We start from the raw sequence: 26,341 nt of genomic DNA, 5'->3' as shown, positions 1-26,341 counted from the left end.
CAGGGGAACAGACAGGTGTTTCTGTGGCCGCAGACGTGAATCCAGATTGGTGCGCTGCCTCCCTGGTGCCAGGGTCAAGAATGTCCAACAGCTGCAGAGCACCCTGAGGGGGAAGGGTGAACAGCCAGCAGTTGTGGTCCACATTGGTACAACATAGGTAGGAAGAAGGTTGTAGTCCTGCAGAAAGAGTTTAGTGAGCTAGGTAAGAAATTAGCAAGCAGGACCTCAAAACTATTAATTTACGGATTACTCCCAGTACCACGCGTAACTGAATACAGAAATAGGAGGATAGTGCACATGAGTGCATGGCTGGAAAGATGGTGCAGGAGGGAGGGCTTTAGACTCCTGAGACACAGGGATCAGTTCTGGAGAAGGTGTACAGGCCGGACAGATTGCAGCTAAATAGAGCTGGGACTCATTTCTTTGCAGGGTGATTTGCTAGTGCTATTGGGGAGGGTTTAAACTAACTTGGCAGGCGTATGGGAACCAGGAGATAATACAAGAGAGGAACACCAAGGTGCACAGAATACTGGGAAAGATAGAAAACACTAGAGAGTAGGTAAAGCTGAGTTACTAGGTGGGGCAAAGTAAGGGAGAAAGTAATAAAGTCTAAATCAGGGTTAATGTGCATGGATGTATCCCACGCTGTTTTGTGAGGCAAGGGAGGAGATTGCAGGGGCTCTGACACAAATTTTCAGATCCTCTCTGGCCACGGGAGAGGTGCCAGAGGACTGGAGGACAGCGAATGTGGTACCATTATTCAAAAGGGTAGTAGTGATAAACCAGGTAATTACAGGTCAGTGAGTCTAATATCAGTGGTTGGAAAACTATTGGAAAAAGTTCTGAGGGACAGGATTAATCTCCACTTGGAGAGGCAGGGATTAATCAGGGATAGTCAGCATGGCTTTGTCAGGGGGAGATCGTGTCTAACTAACTTGATTGAATTTTTCGAGGTGATGACTAGATGTGTAGATGAGGATAAAGCAGTTGATGTAGTCTACATGGATTTCAGTAAGGCTTTTGATCAGGTCCCACATGGGAGATTGGTTAAGAAGGTAAGAGCCCATGGGATTCAGGGCAATTTTGCAAAGTGGATCCAAAATTGGCTTTGTGGCAGGTGGCAGAGGGTGATGGTCGAGGACTGTTTTTGCGAGTGGAAGCCTATGACCAGTGGTGTACCACAGGGATTGGTGCTGGGACCCTTGCTGTTTGTAGTGTACATTAATGATTTAGACATGAATATAGGAGGTATGATCAATAAGCTCGTAGATGACACGAATATTGGTGGTGTTGTAAATAGTGAGGAGGAAAGCCTTAGATTACAGGATGATATAGTTGGGCTGGTAAGATGGGCAGAGCTGTGGCAAATGGAATTTAATCCTGAGAAGTGTGAGGTGATGCATTTTGGGAGGACTAACAAGGCAAGGGAATATACAATGAACGGTAGGACCCTCGGAAGTACAGAAGGTTAGAGGGACCTTGGTGTACTTGTCCATAGATCACTGAAGGCAGCAGCACAGGTAGATAAAGTGGTTAGGAAGGCATATGGGATACTTGCCTTTATCAGTTGAGGCACAGAATATAAGAGCAGGGAGGTTATGATGGAGCTGTATAAAACGCTAGTTAGACCACAGCTGGAGTACGGTGTACAGTTCTGGGCACCACACTATAGGAAGGATGTGATTGCACTGGAGAGGGTGCAGAGGAGATTCATGAGGATATTGCCTGGGCTGGAGCATTTCAGCTATGAAGAGAGACTGAAAAGGCTAGGGTTGTTTTCCTTAGAGCAGAGAAGGCTGAGGGGGGACATGATTGAGGTATACAAAATTATGAGGGGCATTGATAGGTTAGATAGGAAGAGACTTTTTCCCTTAGCGGCAGGGTCAATAACCAGGGGGCATAGATTTAAGGTAAGGGGAAGGAGATTTAGAGGGGATTTGAGTGAAACATTTTTCACCCAGAGGGTGGTTGGAATCTGGAACACACTGCCTGAAGGGGTGGTAGAGGCAGGAACCCTCACAACATTTAAGTAGTATTCAGATGAGCACTCGAAACGACATTGCATACAAGGCTACGGGCCAAGTGCTGGAAAATGGGATTAGAATAGTTAGGTGCTTGATGGCCGGCACAGACACAATGGGCCGAAGGGCCTGTTTCTGTGCTGTATAACTCTATGACTCTATGTGAATGCACAGTTTTGTTAATATGATTGACATGTGGAAATATGACCATGTGGTTATAACAGAGACCTGGCTCAAAGAAGGGCAGGACTGGGTCTTAATTATTCCTGGAAAGATAGAAAAGGAAGAAAAGTGGGAGGAGTGGCGGTATTGATTGAGAGCACTGCGAAGCTGGAGAGAAAGGGGTCTATTTGGCTAGAGTTAAGGAACAAAAAAGGTGCAATTACATTGATTGGTGTAGCCTATAGGCCACCAACTAATGGAAAGAATGAAGAGGAACAAATTTGCAAGGACATTACAGAGAGATGCAAGAATTGGTTATAATGGGGGACATTATCCAAATATCGACTGGGACAGTAGTAGTGTAAAGGGTAAAGAAGGGCAAGAGTTCCTAGATTGTGTTCAGGAAGGTTAGCATTGTTCAATCCAATCTCAGTCCAATGAGAGGGAAGGCACTGCTGGAGCTGGTTCTTGGGAATGAGGTGGTCCAAGTGGATCAAATGTCAGTAAGAGAACATTTAGGGGACAGTGATCATTATATTATAAGGCTTAGGTTGGCTATGAGAAAGGACAAAGAACAATCTAGAGTAAGAATAATTAACTGGGGGAAAGCCAACTTCGATGGGTTAAGAATGGTTCTGGGCCGAATAAATTAGAATCACAGGCTCGCAGGAAAAACAGTAGCTGAACAATGGGCTACCTTCAAAGAGGAGAGAGTTTGGGCACAGTCAAGGTATTGTCCCTTGAAGGGAAAAGGTAGGGCCAACAAATCCAGAGCTCCCTGGATAGCAAAAGAGATAGAGATGAAGATGAAAGAGAAAAAGTATGCTTATGACAGATGCCAGGTAGATAATACAATGGAGAACCAGGCTCAATATAGAAGGTTCAGATGTAAAATGCAAAGAGAGATTACGAAAAGAGACTGGCAGCTAACATAAAAGGGAATCCCAAAGTCTTCTATAGGCATAAAATAATAAAAGGGTGGTAAAAGATGGAGTATGGCCAATTAGGGACCAAAAGGGGGATTTACACATGGAGGTGTGGGAATAGCTGAGGTATTAAATGAATACTCTGCATCTGTTTTTACCAAGGAAGAAGATGCTACCCAAGGCACGGTGAAAGAAGAGTGCACTAGAAGGATATAAATTAATGAGCAGGCATTAGATATGCTGTCTATACTGAAAAGTTGATAAAACACCAGGGTCGGATGAGATGCATTCAAGGATACTGAGGGAAGAGAGAGTGGAAATTGCAGAGGCACTGGCCATAATTTTCCAGTCATCCTTAGGCTCAGGAGTGATGCCAAAGGACTGGAGAATTGCAAATGTTACACCCTTGTTCAAAAACGATGCAAGGATAAGTTCAGCAACTATAGGCCAGTCAGTTTAACTTCGGTGGTGGGGAAACTTTAGAAACAATAATTCAGGACAAAATTAATGGTCACATGGACAAATGCAGGTTAATTAAAGAAAGCCAGCATAGATTTGTTAAGGGAAAATCATATTTAAATAACTTGCTGGAGTTTTTTTTAAAGAGGTAACAGAGAGGGTTGATGAGGACAATGCTGTTGATGTGGTGTATATGGATTTTCAAATGGCATTTGATACAGTGCCACACAACAGACTTGTGAGTCAAATTATAGCTCAAGGAATAAAAGTAGCAACATGGATATGGAATTGGCTGAGTGACAGGAAATAGAGAATATCCATTAACCACTACTCTTCGGGCTGGAGGAATGTTTGTAGTGAATTCCCAAGGGTTAGTGTTGGGACCCTTACTCTTCCGGATATATATTAATGACCACGACCTTGGTGTACGGGGCACAATTTCAAAATTTGCAGATGGTATGAAACTTGGAACAATTCTGAACTGTGAGGAGAGTGTAGAACTTCAAAATGTGAAGTGATTCATTTGGTAGGAAGAACATGGAGAGACAATACAACATTAAGGGTACATTCGAAAGGGAGTGCAAGAGCAGAGGGACCTGGGGTATATGTGCATAGGTCATTGAAGGTGGCAGGACAGACTGAGTTAATAAAGCATACAATAATCTAGGCTTTATAAATGGGCGCATAGAGTACAAGAACAAGGACAAGGTTGAACTTGTATAAGACACTAGTTCGGCCTCAGCTGGAGTATTGCATCCAGTTCTGGGCGCCACACTTTAAGAAAGATGTGATGGCATTAAAGAGTACAGAAAAGATTCACGAGAATGGTTCCAGGGATGACGAACTTCAGTTATGTTGGGACTGTTTTTCTTGAAGATGAGAAGGTTGAGAGGAGATTTGATAAAGGGATTCAAAATCATGAGGGGTCTGGACAGAGCAGCTGGGAAAAACTGCTCCCACTCGTGAAAGGATCGAAAACGAGGGGGCTCAAATTTAAAGTGATTGGCAAAAGAAGCAAAAATGACAAGTGGAACAACCTCTTCATGCAGCGAGTACTTAAGATCTGGAATGCACTGCCTGAGAGTGTGGCGGAGGCAGGTTCAATTGCAGCATTCAAAAAGGAATTAGACTGTCATCTGAAAAGAATGTGCAGGTTTATGGGGAGAAGGCAGGGGAATTATATTATTGCTCATTCAGAGAGCCGGTGCTGACACAGTGGGCCAAGTGGCCTCCTCCTGCGCTGTGGCAGTTGTGATCTGTGAAATTTCTTATCTCAGTCCTAAAATGATTGGCCGCTTGTCCTCAGGCTGTGCCTTAGTTTCGAGACTCCTCAACCAGGGAAAACAACCTGTGTCGATCCTGTCAAGCCCCTTCAGAATCAGAGAAATTTACAACATGGAAGGAGGCCACTTGGCCCATCGTATGTGCACCGGCCAACGGCGAGCCATCCAGTGCCTAGTCCATAGCCTTGTAGATTACAGACCTTCAAGTGCACATCCATTACTTCTTAAATGTTATGAGGGTTTCTGCCTCTACGGATCTATCAGGCATAGAGTTGCCGATCCCACTACCCTCTGGTGGAAAAAAATTGACCTTTGAATCTCTCTAAACCTCCTACCCTCAATCTATGACACCTGGTTATGGATGGGGAATAGGGCCGTCCTATCCATTCTATCTAGACCCCACAATTTTATACACTTCGATTAGGTTTCCTCTCAGCCTCCTCTGTTCCAAAGAAAACAACCCTGATCTATCAAATCTTTCCTCAGAACTAAAATTCTCCAGTCCAGGCAACATCCTTGTAAACCTCCTATGTACTTCCTCTACCGCAATCACATCTTTCCTATAGTGTGGTGACCAGAACAGCACGCAGCGCTCCAGCATAAACTCCATGGTGTTATATTCTATGCCTTGACTAATAGAGACAAGTATCCCATATGCCTTCTTGAAGATCTTATTTACATGTCCAGGCACCTTCAGGGATCTGTGGACATGCACTGCAAGGTCCCTCTGTTCCTTCTACACTTCGGTTTCCTACCATTTATTGTGTATTCCCTTGTCTTATTAGCCCTCCCCAAATGCATTACATAATACTCTCCAGACTGAACTTCATTTGCATCTATTCTGCCCACCTAACAAGTCCAATTTTTTTATCGTCTGCAAACTTCTTAATCATAACCCCTACATTCAAGCCCTAATCATTTTTATATACCACAAGATACAAGGGACTTAGTACGGAGCCCTGCTCCTAACCCCACTGGAAACAGCCTTCCATTCCAGTTGCAAAAACACCCATCGACCATTTTAGAGATACAGCACTGAAACAGGCCCTTCGGCCCACCGAGTCTGTGCCGACCATCAACCACCCATTTATACTAATCCTACACTAATCCCATATTCCTACCACATCCCCACCTGTCCCTATATTTCCCTACCACCTACCTATACTAGGGACAATTTATAATGGCCAATTTACCTACCAACCTGCAAGTCTTTTGGCTTGTGGGAGGAAACCGGAAAACCCGGAGAAAACCCACGCAGACACAGGGAGAACTTGCAAACTCCACACAGGCAGTACCCAGAATTGAACCCGGGTCGCTGGAGCTGTGAGGCTGCGGTGCTAACCACTGTGCCGCCCCATTACCCTTTGCTTCCTGCCTCTGAGCCAATTTTAGAACCCACTTGCCACTTTGCCTTAAATCCCATGGGCTTTTACTTTTGTGACAAGTCTGCCACGCGCGACCTTGTCAAAAGCCTTGCTAAAATCCATATTGACTAATCAAATGCACTACTCTCATTGACCCTCCTTGTTACCTCCTCAAAAAATTCAATCATGTTGGTCAGAAACAACCTTTCCTTAACAAATCCATGCACTGTCTTTGATTAATCCATGTCTTTCTAAATGAAGATTTATCCTGTCCTTCAGAATTTTTTTCTAATACTTTTCCCACCAGGTTAGGCTGATTGGCCTGTAATTACTCGGTCTATCCCTTTCTCCCTTTTTAAACAATGGTACAATGTTAGCTGTCCTCCAGTCCTCTGGCACCACACCTGTAGCCAAAGAGGATTGGAAAATGATGGTCAGAGTCTCCACTATTTCTTCTCTTGCTTCCCTTAACAGCCTAGGATACATTTCATCTTTTGGTTTTCCTTGATTTTACTAGCCAATTATTTTTTCATGCCCTCTCTTTGCTTTCCTAATTTCCTTTTAAATTTCACCCCTACACTTTTTATCCTCCTCTAGGTTTTCCACAGTATTGAACACTCAGTATCTAAGTTTCGCCCTTTTCTTTATCCTCTCCTTTAAGCCCCTTGACGTCCGGGGCTTCTGGATTTATTAGACCGACCTATTTTCTTGAAGGGAATATACTTGCTCTGAACTCTCACTATCTCTTCCTTGAATGCCTCCCATTGATCTCACACTGATTTACCTTCAAGGAGCTGTTTGCAGTCCACTTTAGCTAAATCACATCTCAGCTTAGTAAAATTAGCTTTTCCCCAATTCCACTAAAGTGCTCCCAACTGATACCCTTGCATGAATCACAAAGCGTTAGTATGCAGGTACAGCAAGTATTTAGGAAAGCTAATAATGTTATCATTTATTGCAAGGGGAATTGTATACAAAAGTAGGGAGGTTACGCTACAGTTATACAGGACATTGGTGAGAGCACATCTGGAGTACTGTGTACAATATTGGTCTCCTTATTTATGGATGTAAATGCATTAAAAACAGTTCAGAGAAGGTTTTACTAGACTATTGCAGAAAATACGGAAGTATGGGGTTGAAGGTGATTTAGTGCTTTGGATCAGAAATTGGCTAGCTGAAAGAAGACAGAGGGTGGTGGTTGATGGCAAATGTTCATCCTGGAGTTTAGTTACTAGTGGTGTACCGCAAGGATCTGTTTTGGGGCCACTGCTGTTTGTCATTTTTATAAATGACCTGGATGAGGGTGTAGAAGGGTGGGTTAGTAAATTTGCAGATGTCACTAAGGTCGGTGGAGTTGTGGATAGTGCCGAAGGATGTTGTAGGGTACAGAGGGCCATAGATAGGCTGCAGAGCTGGGCTGAGAGATGGCAAATGGAGTTTAATGCGGAAAAGTGTGAGGTGATTCACTTTGGAAGGAGTAACAGAAATGCAGAGTACTGGGCTAATGGGAAGATTCTTGGTAGTGTAGATGAGCAGAGAGATCTTGGTGTCCAGGTACATAAATCCCTGAAAGTTGCTACCCAGGTTAATAGGGCTGTTAAGAAGGCATATGGTGTGTTAGCTTTTATTAGTAGGGGGATCGAGTTTCGGAGCCACGAGGTCATGCTGCAGCTGTACAAAACTCTGGTGAGACCGCACCTGGAGTATTGCGTGCAGTTCTGTTCACCGCATTATAGGAAGGATGTGGAAGCTATGGAAAGGGTGCAGAGGAGATTTACTAGGATGTTCCGAAGAAGGGTCACTGACCCGAAACGTTAACTCTGCTTCTCTTTCCACAGATGCTGCCAGACCTGCTGAGTGAATCCAGCATTTCTTGTTTTTGTTTCAGATTTCCAGCATCCGCAGTATTTTGCTTTTATTTACTAGGATGTTGCCTGGTATGGAGGGAAGGTCTTATGAGGAAAGGCTGAGGGACTTGAGGTTGTTTTCGTTGGAGAGAAGGAGGAGGAGAGGTGACTTAATAGAGACATATAAGATAATCAGAGGGTTAGATAGGGTGGATAGTGAGAGTCATTTTCCTCGGATGGTGATGGCAAACACGAGGGGACATAGCTTTAAGTTGAGGGGTGTTAGATATAGGACAGATGTCAGAGGTAGTTTCTTTACTCAGAGAGTAGTAGGGGCGTGGAACGAACTGCCTGCAACAGTAGTAGATTCGCCAACTTTAAGGGCATTTAAGTGGTCATTGGATAGACATATGGATGAAAATGGAATAGTGTAGGTCAGATGGTTTCACAGGTCGGCTCAACATCGAGGGCCGAAGGGCCTGTACTGCGCTGTAATGTTCTAATTCTAAACTAATGCCTGGAATGGACAGATTGTCTTATGAGGAAAGGTTGGACCCGCTAGGCTTGTATCCGCTGGAGTTTAGAAGACGAAGAGGCGACTTGATTGAAACATAAAAGATTCTGAGGGATCTTGACAGGGTGGATGTGGAAAGGATGTTTCCTCCTATGGGAGGATCAAGAACTAGGGGTCACAGTTTAAAAATAAGGGATCGCCCATTTAAGACAGAGATGAGGCAAATTTGTTTTCTCTCAGAGGGTCTTGAGTCTTTGGAACTCTCTTCCTCAAAAGGCAGTGGAAGCAGTGGCAGCTTTTTAAAAATGGTGCCAGAAACCTGCTCCTTCAACAGGTGACGCGTGAACACATCGCCGATGCCACCCCCACAATATGATTTTGGGGGGCAGCCGCCGTGAATATGTAAAATAGCTGTCCACCGTGTAATCCTGTCAGCATGGGTTCCGTCTGAGAACGGCCACCATGTTCTGCACCCACTGCCGCTCCCAGTGGCAGGAATACAAATTCCAGCCCTATGACTGTAAGGCCAGAACCACCCCCTCTTTTGTTGGGCTTTCTATGTGTGTGCCAAAAAAGCTCTCCTGAATACATATTAGGAATGCTGCGCTCTCTGTGCCTTTCACACTAATTCTATCACATTTAATATTAGGGTAATTGAATTGACCCACTAGTACAGCCCTATTGTTTTTGCATTTCAGATTTACCTGCATATTTGCTCTTCTATCACCCTCTGACTGTTTGGGAGTCTACATACACGCCCAATAGCTTGGTTGCCTCTTTTTTTGTTCTTCACTTCAACCCATATGGCCTCATGTGATGATCCTTCTACCAGATCATTCCTCCTCACAACTATAATTGTTTCTTTATAAAATTACAAACCCCTCCCTCCCCAATTTCTTCTCAAAACCCTGTAACGAGGAACACAGAGTTGCCATTCCTGGCCTTTTAACCATGTCTCAGTAACAGCTATAATATCATACTCCCTTGTGTCTCAATCTATGCTCTCAACTCGACTGGGGAATAAGGCAGATTTTCTTGCATTGAAATATATACCATTTAGCTCTGCCAAAATCTCTTGCTGTCTAATTTCTAACCTTCTTTGTTTCCTCTGCCTTCCAAACATACTTTCTAATTTTCTGCCTTTCATCCATTTCCTACTTGTCTTTTCTCCCTTTTGAATCTACGCTCAGGTTCCCATTCCTCTGCTGTGCTGGTTTAAACCCTCCCCAACAGCACTAGCAAAACCCCCTGCAAGGTTATTGGTCCCGATTCTATTCAGGTCCCACCTCCCCTAGAATCGGCCCCAATGCCCGAGGAATCTAAAGCCCTCCCTCCTGCACCATCTCTCCAGTCACATATTCATCAGTTCTATCTTCTCAGTTCTGTACTCACTAGCATGTGCCACTGGGAGTAATCCGGAGATGACTAACTTTGAGACTCTGTTTTTCAATCTCTCTCCTAGCTCCCTAAACTCTGCCTTCAGGACCTCATCCCTCTTTCCGCCTATGTCATTGGAGCCGTTATAGACCATGACCTCTGGCTGTTCACCCTCTCCCCTCAGAACATCCTGCTCAGTGACATCCTTGACCCTGGCACCAAGGAAGCAACATATCACGTGGAGTCACGTCTGTGGCCACAGCGACGCCTGTCTGTTTCCCTCACTATCGAATCCGCTACTACTATTGCTCTTCCACTCTTCTTCCTCTTCCATTGTGCAGCTGAGCCATCCATGGTGACTTGGCTCTAGCTGCTCTCCCCAGAGCAGGAGACATTTTCCAGTGGAGCACAATAACATGAAAAAAGCCTAAAAATTAAGTCAAGAAAAGTAAGAGCCGTGTTTTTACTGTGGAGGATAAAAGGCTAATGCTGCACTTAATGATTTCAAATGATTATTTTAACATAAAGCATCATTGTGCTCCTAATAAACACACATGGATACAGGACTGGTTTGCTAACAGGAAACAGACAGTAGAGATAAATGGGGCATTTTCAGGTTGCCAAGCTGTAATTATGTTAAGCTGTGTGCCACAGGGATCAGTGCTGGGGCCTCAATTATTTACAATCTATATCAATGACTTGGATGAAGGGACCAAATGCATGGTTGCTAAATTTGTTGATGACAGAAAGATAGGTAGCAGAGTAAGTTGTGATGAGGACATAAAGAGTCTACAAAGGATAAAGATAGGTTAAGTGAGTGGGCAAACATTTGACAGATGGAGTAGAATGTGGGAAAATGTGAACTTTGTTTGTCCACTTTGGCAGGAAGAATAAAAAACAGTATATTATTTAAATGGAGAGAGATTGCAGAACTCTGCGCTAGAGGGATCTGGGTGTCCTGGCACATGATTCACAAAAAGTTAGTATGCAGGTACAGTAAGTGATTAGGAAGGCAAGTGGAATGTGAGACCACTTCTGGAGCACTGTGTACAGTTTTGGTCCCCTTACTGAAGGACGGATATAACTGCATGACGAACAGTTCAGAGAAGGTTCACTCAACTGATACCTGGGATTGGGGTTGGGGGTGAGGGGGGGTGTATCTTATGAAGAAAGGTTGGACAGGTTGGGTCTGTATTCATTGGAGTTTAGAAGAATGAGAGGTGATCTTATTGAAACATAAGATTATGAGGGAAATTGACAGGTTGGATTGTGAAAGGATGTTTCCCCTTATGGGAGAGACTAAAACTAGGGAACACAGTTTAAAAATAAGGGGTCTCTCATTTAAGTTGGAGACGAGGAGACATCTTTCCTCTCAGAGGGTTGTTAGTCTGTGAAATTCTCTTCCCCAGAGAACAGTGGATGCAGGGTCATTGATTATTTTTTAAGGCCAAGTTAGATAGATTCTTGATTGACAAGGGTGTCAAAAGTTATAGCAGGTGGACAGGAAGTGAGGTCACAATAAGATCAGCCATGATCTTATCAAATGGCAGAGCAGGCTCGAGGGGCCAAATGGCCTACTCCTAATTTGTATGTATGTACATATGTAAACCTGTTTGAGTGATATAGCTACACCATAGTTATAGATAATGCCTTTGATTCAAGGAATAGATTTTATTATTGGAAACATAATTATGAATGTGTTATGAGAAGCTTTTTTTGATCACGGGAATCAATAGCAAAAAAATCGTCTCAATTCTATGCATCTGAAGTTAAAGTTTGTTTGGAAGATGACTTTACTAACAAAATGATAAAAAGTCAAAAACATGATATTTCAGTTAGGTTTTTTTGAATTTAGATTTATTTTCCATTTCTATGTAATAAATAAAATACTGGTGTTGCATTTATGTATGTAAATTACACATTTTATCAGAGACACTTGGCAATTTGCCAAGTACTTGGTTTAGAAATGCTGAGTTTTCATCTTGCAGGTCCCAATAGTTTTTATTTTAGACAATTGTTTTTTTAATAAAGGCTCTTTCGGCAAGAATGGTTGCAGAGTCCTACCTCAGAGGAACCACGACTCACCAGTATTCAGAACCGAATACCAGTTGAAGAGCGAGATGCACTCGAGGGATCCATGCCCTCCCCGCCTGTTTGCCTGGTGGTCCTCATCCTTCTGGCAGTCACCAATTCCCTCTCTGCCTGCACATTTTTAAACTGCGGGGTGACCACCTCCAGAATCGTGCTATCCACTTCGCTCTCAGCCTCGCGGATATAGCATAGTGACTCCAGGAGTTGCTCAAGCTCCAAAACTCAGAGCTCGAGCTGCTCTAGCCTACATTGTCCAGGCCACGAGAAGCATCCAGGATTTCGCACATGGCATTCCACAGGGCTGAGGTGCCCTGCCATGCCTTTACATTCTCCACTAGAAACACTTACCAGCGACTCACCAATTGGCTCCTTTCCTGGTTGTGACATCACTATAGCTGTTTGCTGGAGGCTTTTGCCCCCACTTTAACTCCTCAGTCACTATGCTCAGTCTCTACCCAAGTCCACCACTGCTGCAGGTGAATCAGTATGTTTCAATGCAATCACCTCTCATTCTTCTGAACTCCAGAGTATGGACCAAATTTGCTCAGCCTATCACAGAACAATCCTGTCATTCCAGAAACCAATCTAGTGATCCTTTGCTGTACCACCTCCACGGCAAGTATATCCTTCCTTAGATATGGAGACCAAAAATGCACACACTACTCCAGGGTGTGATCGCACCAAAGCCCTATACAATTGTAGCAATTTTTGTACTCTAATCTCCACTGACACGGAACACAAAAGTCCGAGTGTATCAAGCCTGTGTCCTCAGTACCTTGCTCTATGGCAGCGAGGCCTGGACAACGTATGTCAGCCAAGAGCGACGTCTCAATTCATTCCATCTTCGCTGCCTCCCGAGAATACTTGGCATTAGGTGGCAGGACCGTATCTCCAACACAGAAGTCCTCGAGGCGGCCAACATCCCCAGCTTGTACGCACTACTGAGTCAGCGGCGCTTGAGATGGCTTGGCCATGTGAGCCGCATGGAAGATGGCAGGATCCCCAAAGACACATTGTACAGCGAGCTCGCCACTGGTATCATACCCACCGGCCGTCCATGTCTCCGCTTTAAAGACGTCTGCAAACGCGACATGAAGTCCTGTGACGTTGATCACAAGTCGTGGGAGTCAGTTGCCAGCGTTCTCCAGAGCTGGCGGGCAGCCATAAAGGCGGGGCTAAGGTGTGGCGAGTCGAAGAGACTTAGCAGTTGGCAGGACAAAAGACAGAGGCGCAAGGGGAGAGCCAACTGTATAACAGCCCCGATACACAAATCTTTCTGCAGCACCTGTGGAAGCGCCTGTCACTCTAGAATTGGCCTTTATAGCCACTCCAGGCGCTGCTCCACACACCACTGACCACCTCCAGGCGCTTACCCATTGTCTCTCGAGACAAGGAGGCCAAAGAGAAATCTCCTTGCAATAAAAGCCAACAAGCCACTTGCCTTCCAAATTGCTAGCTGTACCTGCATGCTAACATTGTGTTCCTTGTACAAGTACTCCCCAAACTCTCTGAAAATCAACTTTTTTTTCTAAAAATATACTTTATTCATAAAAATCTGTACAAAAAAGAATTACTAACCAGTTCCAATTTGACATTCCAGAAAGTGCAAAAGAAATCAGTTTCCTTCGATACAGAAAGTGAGTTGCCTCACAACCTTTACCATTCCATTTTACATGCAATATACATTTGCATTACACAGCAAAAGCACATTCTGGTACATACAGCCCAAGGGGTTTTAGACAGGTTCCAGCCCCTCATTTCACTATGGCAGGAGGGCTTTACACAGTTGTCTTTCCCCATTAAGCCTTTGTGGCGGTTGCCCCAATCTTTAGTGCGTCCCTCAGCACATAGTCCTGGACCTCGGAATGTGCCAGTCTGCAACACTCGGTTGTGAACAACTCTTTGCTCTGGAAGACCAGCAAGTTTCAGGCAGACCAAAGAGCGTCTTTCACCGAACTGATGGTCCTCCAGCAGCAGCTGATGTTTATCTCCGTGTGCGTCGCTGGGAACAGCCCGTAGAGCACAGTGAACTGCTTTACGGAGCTGCTCGGGATGAATCTTTAAAAGTTGCATGCCTTTTCAAAAACATTCTGCTTTTCTATCCTTAATACCAAAGGGAATAATCTCACACTTCCCCACATTATACTCCATTTGCCATCTTGTAGCCCACTTAACTTGTTTATATCTCTTTGCAGCCTGTTTGTATCCTCTTCACAGCTTACATTCTCACCTAGCTTTGTATAGTCAGCAATCTTGGATATATTACTCTAAGTCTCTTCATCCAAGTCATTCATAAAGATTATAAATATTTTTGGCCCCAGCACTGATCCTTGCAACACTCTACTAGATAGAGCCTGCCAACCAGAAAATGCCCCATTTATCCCTACTCTCTGTTTCCTGTCCATTAACCAACCCTCAATCCATGCTCATATATTACCCCCACTCCAAGAGCTCTTATATGGCAAGTTAACTTTTTTGTGTGGTACCTTATCAAATGCCTTTTGGAAATCTAAGTAAACTGCATTACTGGCTCCCCTTTATCTATCCTACTAGTTACATCCTCAAAAAACTCAAAATAATCAAGCACTATTTTCTTTTCATAAAACCATGTTGACTCTGTCTCATCATGCTCTGATTGTCTACGTGTACTGTAAGACTTCTTTCATACTAGATTCCAGCATTTTCCCAATGACTGTCAGGCTAACTGGCCTTTAGTTCCCTGTTCTCTCGCGCCCCTTTCTTGAAAAGCGGTGTTAGATTTGCTAATTTCCAATCCATTGGGACCGTTCTGGAATCTAAGGAATTCTGGAAAATTATAACCAGTGCGTTCACCATCTACAGCTACCTCTTTTAGAACCTTGGGATGTAGGCCACCAGGTCCAAGGAATTTGTTGGCTTTACTTGCCCCTTGGTTACCCTCTATTTGTGATATGTAATTCCTGTCTTCTACTGTGAAGACAAGCAAAATTTTTGTTCAACATCTCTGCCAATTCCTCATTCTCCATGATAATTTCTCCTGTTTCAAAGGGACCAACGCTTCCTTTAGCTACTCTCTTCCTTTTTATGTTACGTGTAAAATCTCTTACAATCGTTTTTTATATTCCTGGCTACTTTATTCTCATTCTGTTTTTCCCCCTTTTTAATCAACTTTTTGGTCACCTTTTGCTGATCTCTAAAACTCTCCCAATCCTCAAGCTTACTACTGTTCTACACGACAGATAAGCCTCTTTTAATCTAATATTATCCTTAACTTCCCTAGGAAGCCACGATGGATTTCTCTGTTTTTTTTTAAATTGAAAATGTTCAACAAAAATATATTCCATCATTTCTTTAAATGTTTCCCATTGCTTATTTACTGCCACTTACACACTACGCTTAATCTATTTACCCAATCAACCTGAGCAAGCTCTCCCCTCATATCAATGTAATTGCCTTTGTTAAGTTCAAGATTCTTGTTTTGGAGTACAGTATCTCGTTCTAAAGTTTAATATGGAATGTAATTGTATTATGATCACTCTTCCCTTCGAGTGGATATTTTACAAAGAGATTACTAATCACACAATACTAGATCTAAAATAACTTTATCCATAGTTGGCTCCACAACATATTGTTCCAGCAAGCTGTCGTGAAAACATTCTACAAACTCATCTTTCAGACTATCTTTGCCCATTTGATTTGTACAAGAAGATTAGAGTCCCCCACAATTATTGCATTGTCTGTTACAAGCTCCAATTATTTCTTGCTTAATACATTGCCCAATGATGTAACCACTGTTAGGGAGCCTATAAAATACTCCCACCAGCATTTTCTGACCCTTGTTATTCCTAATGGTGGTGGACTTTAAGAGGAGATAGGCTGGTGGAATGGGCAGACACGTGGCAGATGAAGTTTAACACAGAGAAATACAAAGTGATACATTTTGGTAAGAAGAGGAGAGGCAATATAAAACAAAGGGTACAATTGTAAAGGGTGTGCAGGAACAGAGACCCTGCAGGTATATATGCACAAATCCTTGAAGATAGCAGGGCAGGTTAAGAAAGTGGTTCAAGAAAGCTTGAGGGTTCCTGGGCTTCATAAATAGAAGCGCAGAATACAAAAGCGTGGAAGTGATGGTAAACCTTTATAACACAGCTGGAGTGTGGGAGGGGGGAGTGTGCCATTGTTGTCTGGCGTACTTACTGACTACTACTTTAGCAGGGTCGAACGCCAACTCTGACACTTCCTCCTACCTCCCACTGGACCAGAACCCCATTACTGAACATCAAGCCATTGTATCCAAGACCGTCACTGACCTCATCTCAAAGAACAAAGAACAGTACAGCACAGGAACAGGCCATTCGGCCCTCCAAGCCTGCGCCAATCAAGACGCCTGTCTAAACTAAAACTTTCTGCACTTCCGGGGACCGTATCCCTCTATTCCCATCCTATTCATGTATTTGTCAAGATGCCACTTAAACGTCACTATCGTACCTGCTTCCACCACCTTCCCCGGCAGCAAGTTCCAGGCACTCACCACCCTCTGTGTAAAAAAACTTGCCTCGCACATCCCTTCTAAACTTTGCCCCTCGCACCTTAAACCTAAACTTACTCTTACACCCTGGGAAAAAGCTTCTGACTATCCACTCTGTCCATGCCAGTCATAACTTTATAAACCCCCATCAGGTTGCCCCTCCACCTCCGTCATTCCAGTGAAAACAATCCGAGTTTATCCAACCTCTCCTCATAGCTAATACCCTCCAGACCAGGCAACATCCTGGTAATCCTCTTCTGTACCCTCTCCAAAGCCTCCATATCCTTCTGGTAGTGTGGCGACCAGAATCGTACGCAATATTCCAAGTGTCGCCTAACTAAAGTTCTGTACAGCTGCAGCAGGATTTGCCAATTTATATACTCTATGCCCCGACCGATGAAGGCAAGCATGCCGTATGTCTTCTTGACTACCTTATCCACCTGCGTTGCCACTTTCAGTGATCTGTGGGCCTGTACGCCCAGATCTCTCTGCCTGTCAATACTCCTAAGGGTTCTGCCATTTACTGTATACTTCCTCTGGAGATCCTCTCTCCATAGCCTCCCTAATCCCGTACAGCCCTCTTCTACCTACTTCCAAAATTCCACAAGCAGGACTGCCCTAGTAGACCCATCGTTTCAGCCGGCTCCTGCCCCAGTGAACTAATTTCTTTCTATCTCGATTATATTTTTACTCCTCTTGTAAAGTCTCTTCCCACCTACATCCATGACTCTTCTGATGCCATCCATCAGTTCGACAGTTTCCAGTTTCCCAACCCTCACCCTCTCCAATTCACCATGGACGTCCAATCTCTCAACACCTCCAACCACACCTGGACATTCTGAGGGTTCTCCGCTTGTTCCTTGAACGGAGGCCCAACCAGACTCCACCTACCACCACCCAGCTGATCTTGTTCTCACACTGAAAAACTTCTCCTTCAATTCCACTCACTTCCTCCAAATTAAAATAGTTGCTGTGGGTATCCACGTGTCCTAGCTATGCCTGTCTTTTTGTGGGGCATGTGCAACATTCCTTGTTCCAGTCCTACTCAGGCCCCCTCCCTCACTTCTTTTCCCGGTATATTGATGACTGCTTCATGTTCTCACCCAGAGCTGGAAAATTTCATTGATTTTGTTTCCAATTTCCACCCTTCTCTTACCTTCACATGGTCCATCTCTGACTCTTCCCTTCCCTTCCTTCAGTCTCCATTTCTGGGGATAGGTTATCAACCAATATTCACTTTAAGCCCACAGCTACCTTGACGACACTTCCTCACACACCATTTCCTGCAAGGACTCTATTCCATTCTCCCAGTTTCTCCAACTCTAACGGTTCAGACAATGCAATCTTAGATATCAGCACTTCCAATACGTCTTCCTTTTTCCTCAACCGAGGATCTTCTCCAACCCCCCCCCACCATAGTTGACCGTATCCAATCTATTTTATGCACTTCTGCTCGCACTCTTTCCCCTCCCTCCCAGTTCCCCTTGTCATCACCTTCCACCCCACCAACCTCCATATTCAAATGGATCATCCTCCACCATTTCCACCACCTCCAGCATGATGCCACCACCAAACACATCTTCCCCTCCTCTCCCCTTTCAGCATTCCGAAGGGGCCATTCCTTCTGGATATCCTGGTCTATTCCTCAATCACCCCGAATACCTCCTTCCTTTCCTATATCACCTTTCCATGCTAGTGCAGGAGATGCAAAACCTGCCCTTCTCACTGTCCAAGGCCCTAAACACATTGGTACACATCGCTACCAACGACATAGGCAGGAAGAGTGACGAGGTCCTGCAGGGGGAGTTAGGTAGAAAGTTAAAAGACAGGACCTCTAGGGTTGTAATCTCGGGATTACTCCCTGTGCCACGTGCCAGTGAGGCTAGAAATAGGAAGATAGTGCAGTGAAACACGTGGCTGAACAGCCGGTGTTGGAGGGTTTCAGATATCTGGGTCATTGGGCTCTCTTGAGGGACAGGTGGGACCTGTACAAGAAGGACGGGTTGCATCTAAACTGGAGGGGCACAAATATCCTGGCTGCGAGGTTTGCTAGCGTCACTCGGGAGGGTTTAAACTAGTGTGGAGGGGGGTGGGAACCAGAGCAGGAGGCAAGCAGGTGAAATAACTGAGGGGGAACTAGTAAATAAGGCCAGTAAGACTAAGAGGAAGAGCAGGCAGGGAGATGTTGCTGAGCACAGCGGGACTGGTGGTCTGAAGTGCATTTGTTTCAATGTGAGAAGTTAGGGGCGGCACAGTGGAGCAGTGGTTAGCACCGCAGCCTCACAGCTCCAGCGACCCAGGTTCAATTCTGGGTACTGCCTGTGTGGAGTTTGCAAGTTCTCCCTGTGTCTGCGTGGGTTTTCTCCGGGTGCTCCGGTTTCCTCCCACAAGCCAAAAGACTTGCAGGTTGATAGGTAAATTGGCCATTATAAATTGCCCCGAGTATAGGTAGGTGGTAGGGAAATATAGGGACAGGTGGTGATGTGGTAGGAATATGGGATTAGTGTAGGATTAGTATAAATGGGTGGTTGATGGTTGGCACAGACTCGGTGGGCCGAAGGGCCTGTTTCAGTGCTGTATCTCTAAAAAAAAGTATAACAGGTAAGGCAGATCACAGAATCACAGAATAATACAGTGCAGAAGAGGCCCTATGGCCCATCGAGTCTGCACCGATGCATTAAAACACCTGATCTGTGTACCTAATACCATTTGCCAGCACTTGGCCCATAGCCTTGAATGTTATGACGTGCCAAGTGCTCATCCAGGATTGAAGGATCATTGAAGGATGTGAGGCAACCTGTGGCGACCAGAATTGCACACAGTACTCCAGCTGTGGCCTCACCAAAGTTCCATACAACTCCAACATGACCTCCCTGCTTTTATAATCTATGCCTCGAGTGATAAAGGCAAGTGTCCCATATGCCTTTTTCACCACCCGATTAACCTGTCCTTCAGCCTTCAGAGATCTATGGACAAACACACCAAGGCCCCTTTGTTCCTTGGAACTTCCCAGTGTCAGGCCATTCATTGAATACTTCCAGGTCACATTACTCCTTCCAAAGTGTATCACCTCACTCTTTTCAAGGTTAAATTCCATTTGCCACTTTTCTGCCCATTTGACCATCCCGTCTATATCTTCCTGTAACCCACGACACTCAACCTCACTGTTAACCACTCGGCCAATCTTTGTGTCATCTGCGAACTTACTGATCCTACCCCCCACATAGTCATCTATGTCATTTATATAAATGACAAACAATAGGGGACCCAGCACAGATCCCTGTGGTACGCCACTGGACACTGGCTTCCAGTCACTAAAACAGCCGTCTGTCATCACTCTCTGTCTCCTACAGCTAAGCCAATTTTGAATCCACCTTAAGTTAACAAGTTACCCTGTATCCCATGTGCATTTGCTTTCTTGATAAGTCTCCCATGTGGGACCTTGTCAAAGGCTTTGCTGAAATCCATGTAAACTACATCAACTGCACTACCCTCATCTACACACCTGGTCACATGCTCAAAAAATTCAATCAATTTTGTTAGGCATGACCGCCCTCTGACAAAGCCATGTTGACTATTCCTAATCAAATTTTGTCTCTCCAAGTGGAGATAGATTGTCTCCTTCAGAATTTTCTCCAATAGTTTCCCTACCACTGACGCGAGACTCACTGGTCTGTAGTTCCCTGGCTTATCTCTACAACCTTTCTTAAATAGTGGGACCACATTAGCTGTTCTCCAGTCCTCTGGCACCTCCCCTGTGGCCAGAGAGGAATTAAAAATTGGGGTCAGAGCCCCTGCAATCTTCACCCTCGCCTCCCATAGCATCCTGGGACACAAACGTCCAGACCTGGAGATTTGTCCACTTTTAAGCCTGCCAAAACCTCCAATACCTTGCCACTCCCTATGACAATTTGCTCAAGAACCTCACAGTCTCTCTCTCGGAGTTCCATATCTACATCCTCATTCTCTTGGGTGAAGACAGATGTGAAGTATTCGTTCAACACCCTACCAATGTCCTCTGGCTCCACCCACAGATTTACCCCGGGTCCTTAATGGGTCCAACTCTTTCCCATTCTTCTTCCCATTGATATACTTATAGAATATCTTGGGATTTTCCCTACTTTTACCAACCAGAACTTTCTCATATCCCCTCTTCGCTCTCCCTAATTGCTTTCTTAAGCTTCATCCTACACTTTCTGTACTCCACTAATGCTTCCGTTGATTTGCTCTCCTTGTATTTGCTAAAAGCCTCTCATTTCCTTCTCATCGTACCCTGAATGTTTCTGGTCATCCATGGTTCTCTGGGCTTGTTGCTCCTACCTATTACCCTAGAGGGAACACGTTGGGCCTGTACCCTCCCGATTTCCTTTTTGAATGCCCCCCACTGCTCTTCTGTAAATTTCCCGACAAGTAACTCTTTCCAGTATACCTTGGCCAGATCCTGCCTTATTTAACTAAAATTCGCTCTCCCCCAATCCAAAACCTTTTTTTGCATCTTGTCTATTTCTTTCTCCATAACAAGCTTAAATTGTACCGTGTTGTGGTCACTATCACCAAAATGTTCCCCCACCAACACATCAACCACCTGTCCAGCTTCATTCCCCAGAATTAGGTCCAGCACTGCACCCTCCCTTGTTGGATTCTCTACATATTGAGCTAAAAAGTTCTCTTGTGTACATTTTAAGAACTCCACTCCATCTAAGCCCTTAACACGATGACTATCCCAATTAATGTTGGGAAAGTTGAAATCACCTAATATAATTACCCTATTATTTTTAAACAACTCTGCGAATTGTGCACATATTTGCTCCTCAATTTCCCGCTCACTATCTGGGGGTCTATAATAAACACCTATCAATGTGGCTGTCCCTTTTTTATTTCTAAACCCGACCCATAAAGCTTCATTTGATGTCCCCTCCAAGATATCATCTCTCCTTACTGCAGGAACTGATTCCTTAACTAATATTGCAATTCCCCCTCCTCTTTTACCCCCTCCTCTGTCTCGCCTGAAGATTCTATATCCCGGGATATTGAGCTGCCAATCCTGCCCCTCCCTCAACCATGTCTCCATGGTGGCTACTATATCACAATTCCACGTGTCAATTCTTGCTCTTAACTCATCCGTTTTACCTGTAATGCTCCTGGCATTAAAGTAGAGGCCATCCATCCTGGTCTTACTCCCTTGAAACTTACTTCCGTTGTATTCCCTCTGACTTGTTTGCTTTCCTGTGTTTAGCTGTGTCCCTATTCTGCTAAGACTCTGCGCCCCTCCCCCTGCCAAATTAGTTTAAACTCCTCCCAACAGCACTAGCAAACCCGCTAGCAAGGATGTTAGCCCCCCTCTGGTTCAGATGTAGACCGTCGCACTTGTACAGGTCCCACCTTCCCCAGAAACGGTCCCAGTGGTCCAGGAATCTAAAACCCTCCCTCCTGCATCAACTCTTAAGCCACGCATTCATCTGTGCTATTCTCCTATTTCTATACTCGCTAGCACGTGGCACTGGGAGTAATCCAGAGATTACAACCTGAGAGGTCCTGCTTTTTAGTCTACTGCCTAACTCCCTGAATTCTTGATGCAAGACCTCATCCCTCTTTCTACCTATGTCATTGGTACCAACATGTACCATGACCTCTGCCTTATCACCCTCCCCCTTCAGGATGCCCTGCAGCTGTTCAGTGACCTCCCAGACCCTGGCACCAGGGAGGCAACACACGATCCCGGAGTCACGTTGACGGCCACAGTAGCGCCTATCTGTTCCCCTGACTACAGAATCCCCTATTACTATTGCTCTTCCTCTCTTTCCCCCTTCCTGTGCAGACAGGCTGCTTGCGGTGCCAGAAGCTTGGCTCTGTCCGCACTCCCTGGAGGAACCAGCCTCATCAGCCTCCAAAATGGAATACCGATTTACAAGCGGGACCCCAGGGGACTCCTGAACTACCTGCCTGATTCTCTTGGACTGCCTGGTGGTCACCCATTCCCTTCCTTTCTCAAGTCCCTTCAGCTGCAGTGTGACCACCTTTCCAAAGGTGCTATCCACAATGCTCTCAGACTCGCGGATGCTCCACAGTGTTTCCAGCTGCCGTTCCAGCTTCCAGGAGCTGCAGCTGGACACACTTCCTGCACACATGCTGGTCCCGGGGAATGGAAATGTTCCCGGATTCCCACAGGCAGCAAGAGGAGCATATCACGGCTTTAAGCTCTCCTGCCATGACTAAACCCTTTAAATTTAGAAGACTATTATAATAAAAAAAATCAACTAAGTCTTGCTAAAACACTGACTTACAATTCAATCCAGTTTGAAAAATACCCACCAGGACCTACTTATTCACTAGTCAGCTGTACTGTTTGGAAACTCTCGGCTCCCCTCACGCTCTTTGAGGACAGGTAGGAAATGAAAGGAGCTCCTCGCTCCCTCCTCTCCGAACTCCCCTCAGTCACAAAACTCCCACTTTAGCACTCTAATGCAGCCCCAGGTCAGCACTCCAGTGCAAACTAAGTCAGCACTGTAAGATGGCCCACTTTTATACTGTCTGACTCTAGCCCCTGAAAACTGGTTTAAGCCAGTTATCTAATTAACAAGGTGCAGCTGCAAGCAAAGCCTGAGTGAACTCTGTTTAAAGCTGGTCTAAAACTCACCTTCTCCAACTTAAACAGCAACTATTAAGTTAATCTGCTAAATAAAGACTAGACTTTCGATAAAACTAACCCTTAATTACCCTCAGTCACAAAACTCCCACTTTAGCACACTAATGCAGCCCCACGTCAGCACTCCAGTGCAAATATTAAAAGATCTGCCTTACTGTTACAGCTTCCAATGCTGCAGAATTGTCGAACTGGCCTTTCCTCACCCAGGGCCTTCACGTAGCACCAGGGCCCATCCACACCATCTGGATTTCGACAGAAATGGTGGTCTCCCACACCTGTGCACAACATTTTAGTAACATTACATCAATGCTGCCACATTTGCTCAGATTAACATAGCAAAGATGTTCCACAGACTACTGCGTTAATTTACTCTCATTACCTGTGACACTGTCTGGATACAGAGTCAAGTTATAATCACGCTCACTTTGCATCCAGTTCACACACTTTACTCCTTGCGATGTAATTTGCTTTTCTCCTCTGTAATTCATCCCATTGGAAAGGATACAATCTGGAACAAATTAATAAATTAGTTGATGAAACAATCACACAACATAACTCAGCCATTATTGCTTCCCAGTGTCAGAGACTCATCCTCCAGAAACAACCTATATATTATATTTAGACAACCCTCCTCCAGAACCCCTAACAATTTCTTCGTACATGCATTTCTTTTTGTAAAGCTTTCAGATAGTTGATAATTAATCCTGTAGATGCAAATTTAAAGATTTCCTTTCTCTCCAACATTTGTTTCAAGCCAGCAAGGTCAATCTGTAGCCTTTTCTCACTCTCTTTTTGAAGAGTGTACATTTATCCCACAAGGAACAATTATCTCCATAACATTCACAGAATCACAGATAACAATCCAATTCTCCCTTGAATCTGCCTCCACCACAGTCGCCAATGGGCACACAATCATCAGTACGCCAATGACACAGAATCTTACTTATTAAATATTTGACAGATAGAATCCCATATCCACTGTCTCCACAACAGCCTGTTTCAGCAGCCAGAGTACTTTTAACAACCCTTTTTATTATAGCATTTGGGGCGGGTAACGTTTTAGAAACAATAATCGGGGGGTGGGGTGGGGAGGAAATCAACAGACACTTGGAGAAGTTACAGTTAATTGAGAGCCAGCATGGATTTGTAAAAGGCAGAACATGCTTGACTAATCTAATTGACTTTTTTGTTGAAGTAACCGAGAAGGATAATAAAGGGAAAGCAATAGATGTTGTCTGTATGGATCTTAAGAAACCCTTTGCGGAGTTTGCAAGTTCTCCCTGTGTCTGCGTGGGTTTTCGCCGGGTGCTCCGGTTTCCTCCCACATCCAAAGACTTGCAGGTGATAGGTAAATTGGCCGTTGTAAATTGCCCCTCGTGTAGGTAGGTGGTAGGGAATATGGGATTACTGTAGGGTTAGTATAAATGGGTGGTTGTTGGTCGGCACAGACTCGGTGGGCCGAAGGGCCTGTTTCAGTGCTGTATCTCTAAAAAAAAATAAAAGGAAGGCTAACAAAACTGAGGCTCATGGAATTGGAGGGTCAGCGTCAGCTTGGATAAAAAATTGCCATAAAAACCCACTCTGGAACACAGAGTAAAATTTCAAAATTTGCTAATGATATCAAACTTGGAAGTGTGGCAGGTACTGATTGATACCAATCGATTGCAATAGGACATAAGATAGGCTAGCAGAATGGGCAGACAACTGGCATATGGAATTTAGCAGAGAAGTGAGAGGTGATGCTTTTTGGCATAGGGAGAAGCTTTTTCGACTGAATGGTACAGTTCTAAAGATTGTACAGAGACAGAGGGACCTGGGAGTTCATGTGCACAGATCTTTGAACACCATAGGACATGTTGAGAGTAGTTTTTTTTTATTCTTTCATGGAATGTGGGCACCTGTGGCAAGGCCAGTATTTGTTGCCCATCCTTAATTGCCCTTGACAACTGAGTGGCTTGCTCGGCCATTTCAGAGGGTAGTTGAGAGTCATCCACATTGCTGTCACATGTAGACCAGACCAGGTTAAGGAATGCAGAGTTTCTTCCCTAATGTACTTTAGTGAACCACGTGGGTTTTTATGGCAATCAATGATAGTTTCACGGCACCATTACTGAGACTAGCCTTCAATTCCAGATTTTTATTAATTAATTGAATTTAAATTCCACTAACTGCCATAGTGGGATTTGAGCCCCTATCCCCAAGGCATTAGTCTGGGCCTGGGATTACTAGTTTAATGACATTACCACTATGCAACTATCTCCCTACAAAGCATTTGGGATCTTGGGCTTCATAAATAGAGGTATTGTATACAAAAGCAGGGAAGTTACGTTAAACCTGCATAAAGCTCTAGTTAGGCCCCAACTAGAGTATTACATTCAGGTCTGGTCACCACACTTTAGGAAGGTCCTTGGGAGGGTGCACAGGAGATTTACCAGAATGGTTACAGGGAAGAGGGATTTTAGCTATGAGGTTAGGTTGGGGTTTTCTCCTTGGAGCAAAGGAGATTGAGAGGAGATTTGATCAAGGTGTGAAAGATTTAGGTTTTAGGTAGTGTAGGCAAAGCTAGATGTTCCCAATAGCGAATAATACAAGGACTAGGGGACACAAGGTTTTGGCAACAGATGCAGGGGGCTGTGAGGGAGAACCTTTTTATGCAGTGAGTGGTAAATGACCTGAAAGCCGCTGCTTACAAGGGTGGTGGAAACGGAGACAATGCATTTTTCAAAAGGAAATTGGAAGAACACTTGAGTAAAATAAACTTGCAGAGCTCCAGGGATAGAGCAGGGGAATGGGACTGATTGGATTGCTCTACAGAGTTGGCACGAACACGATGGGCCAAATGGCCTCCTTCTGTGCCACTGTCCTTTAGCTTGAAAGCTAAGAGTCATACCATTTCCCATTTACACTCATCTAAAATAAAAGACAGTTTTTGTATGTCCGGACTGTTTCGATTAACGTGAAGTTACCCACTTAGACAGGAAAAACAGAAATGCAGACTATTTCTTAAATGGAGAGAGATTGGGAAGTGTTGATATCCAAAAGGGACCTGGTGTCCTTGTTGAGAAGTCACTGAAAGATAACATGCAGGTGCAGCAAGCAAATAGGAAGGCAAAACCTAAGGCATACAAAGCGGCAAAAACT

General features: G+C 44.5%; 1 protein-coding gene across 3 annotated transcripts in view; it reads right to left on the bottom strand.

Moving 5' to 3' along the window:
- Nucleotides 1-26,341, bottom strand: part of pik3ip1 (phosphoinositide-3-kinase interacting protein 1) — a 109,116-nt gene that overhangs the window by 45,501 nt on the left and 37,274 nt on the right. For all 3 annotated transcript variants that reach the window (XM_068055634.1, XM_068055633.1, XM_068055632.1), the window contains 2 exons: nt 23,580-23,708; nt 23,356-23,475 (listed from right to left, as the gene is read on the bottom strand). In XM_068055634.1, the coding sequence (XP_067911735.1) occupies nt 23,356-23,475; nt 23,580-23,688 (229 nt within the window). In that variant the 5' untranslated portion in view covers nt 23,689-23,708. The remainder of the gene's footprint in view (nt 1-23,355; nt 23,476-23,579; nt 23,709-26,341) is intronic.

This window comes from Heterodontus francisci, chromosome 23 (assembly GCF_036365525.1).
Source record: "Heterodontus francisci isolate sHetFra1 chromosome 23, sHetFra1.hap1, whole genome shotgun sequence".
Taxonomy (NCBI): domain Eukaryota; kingdom Metazoa; phylum Chordata; class Chondrichthyes; order Heterodontiformes; family Heterodontidae; genus Heterodontus; species Heterodontus francisci.
The sequence above is the reverse complement of the archived record's forward strand: the minus strand, read 5'-3'. Positions and strand labels throughout refer to the sequence as shown.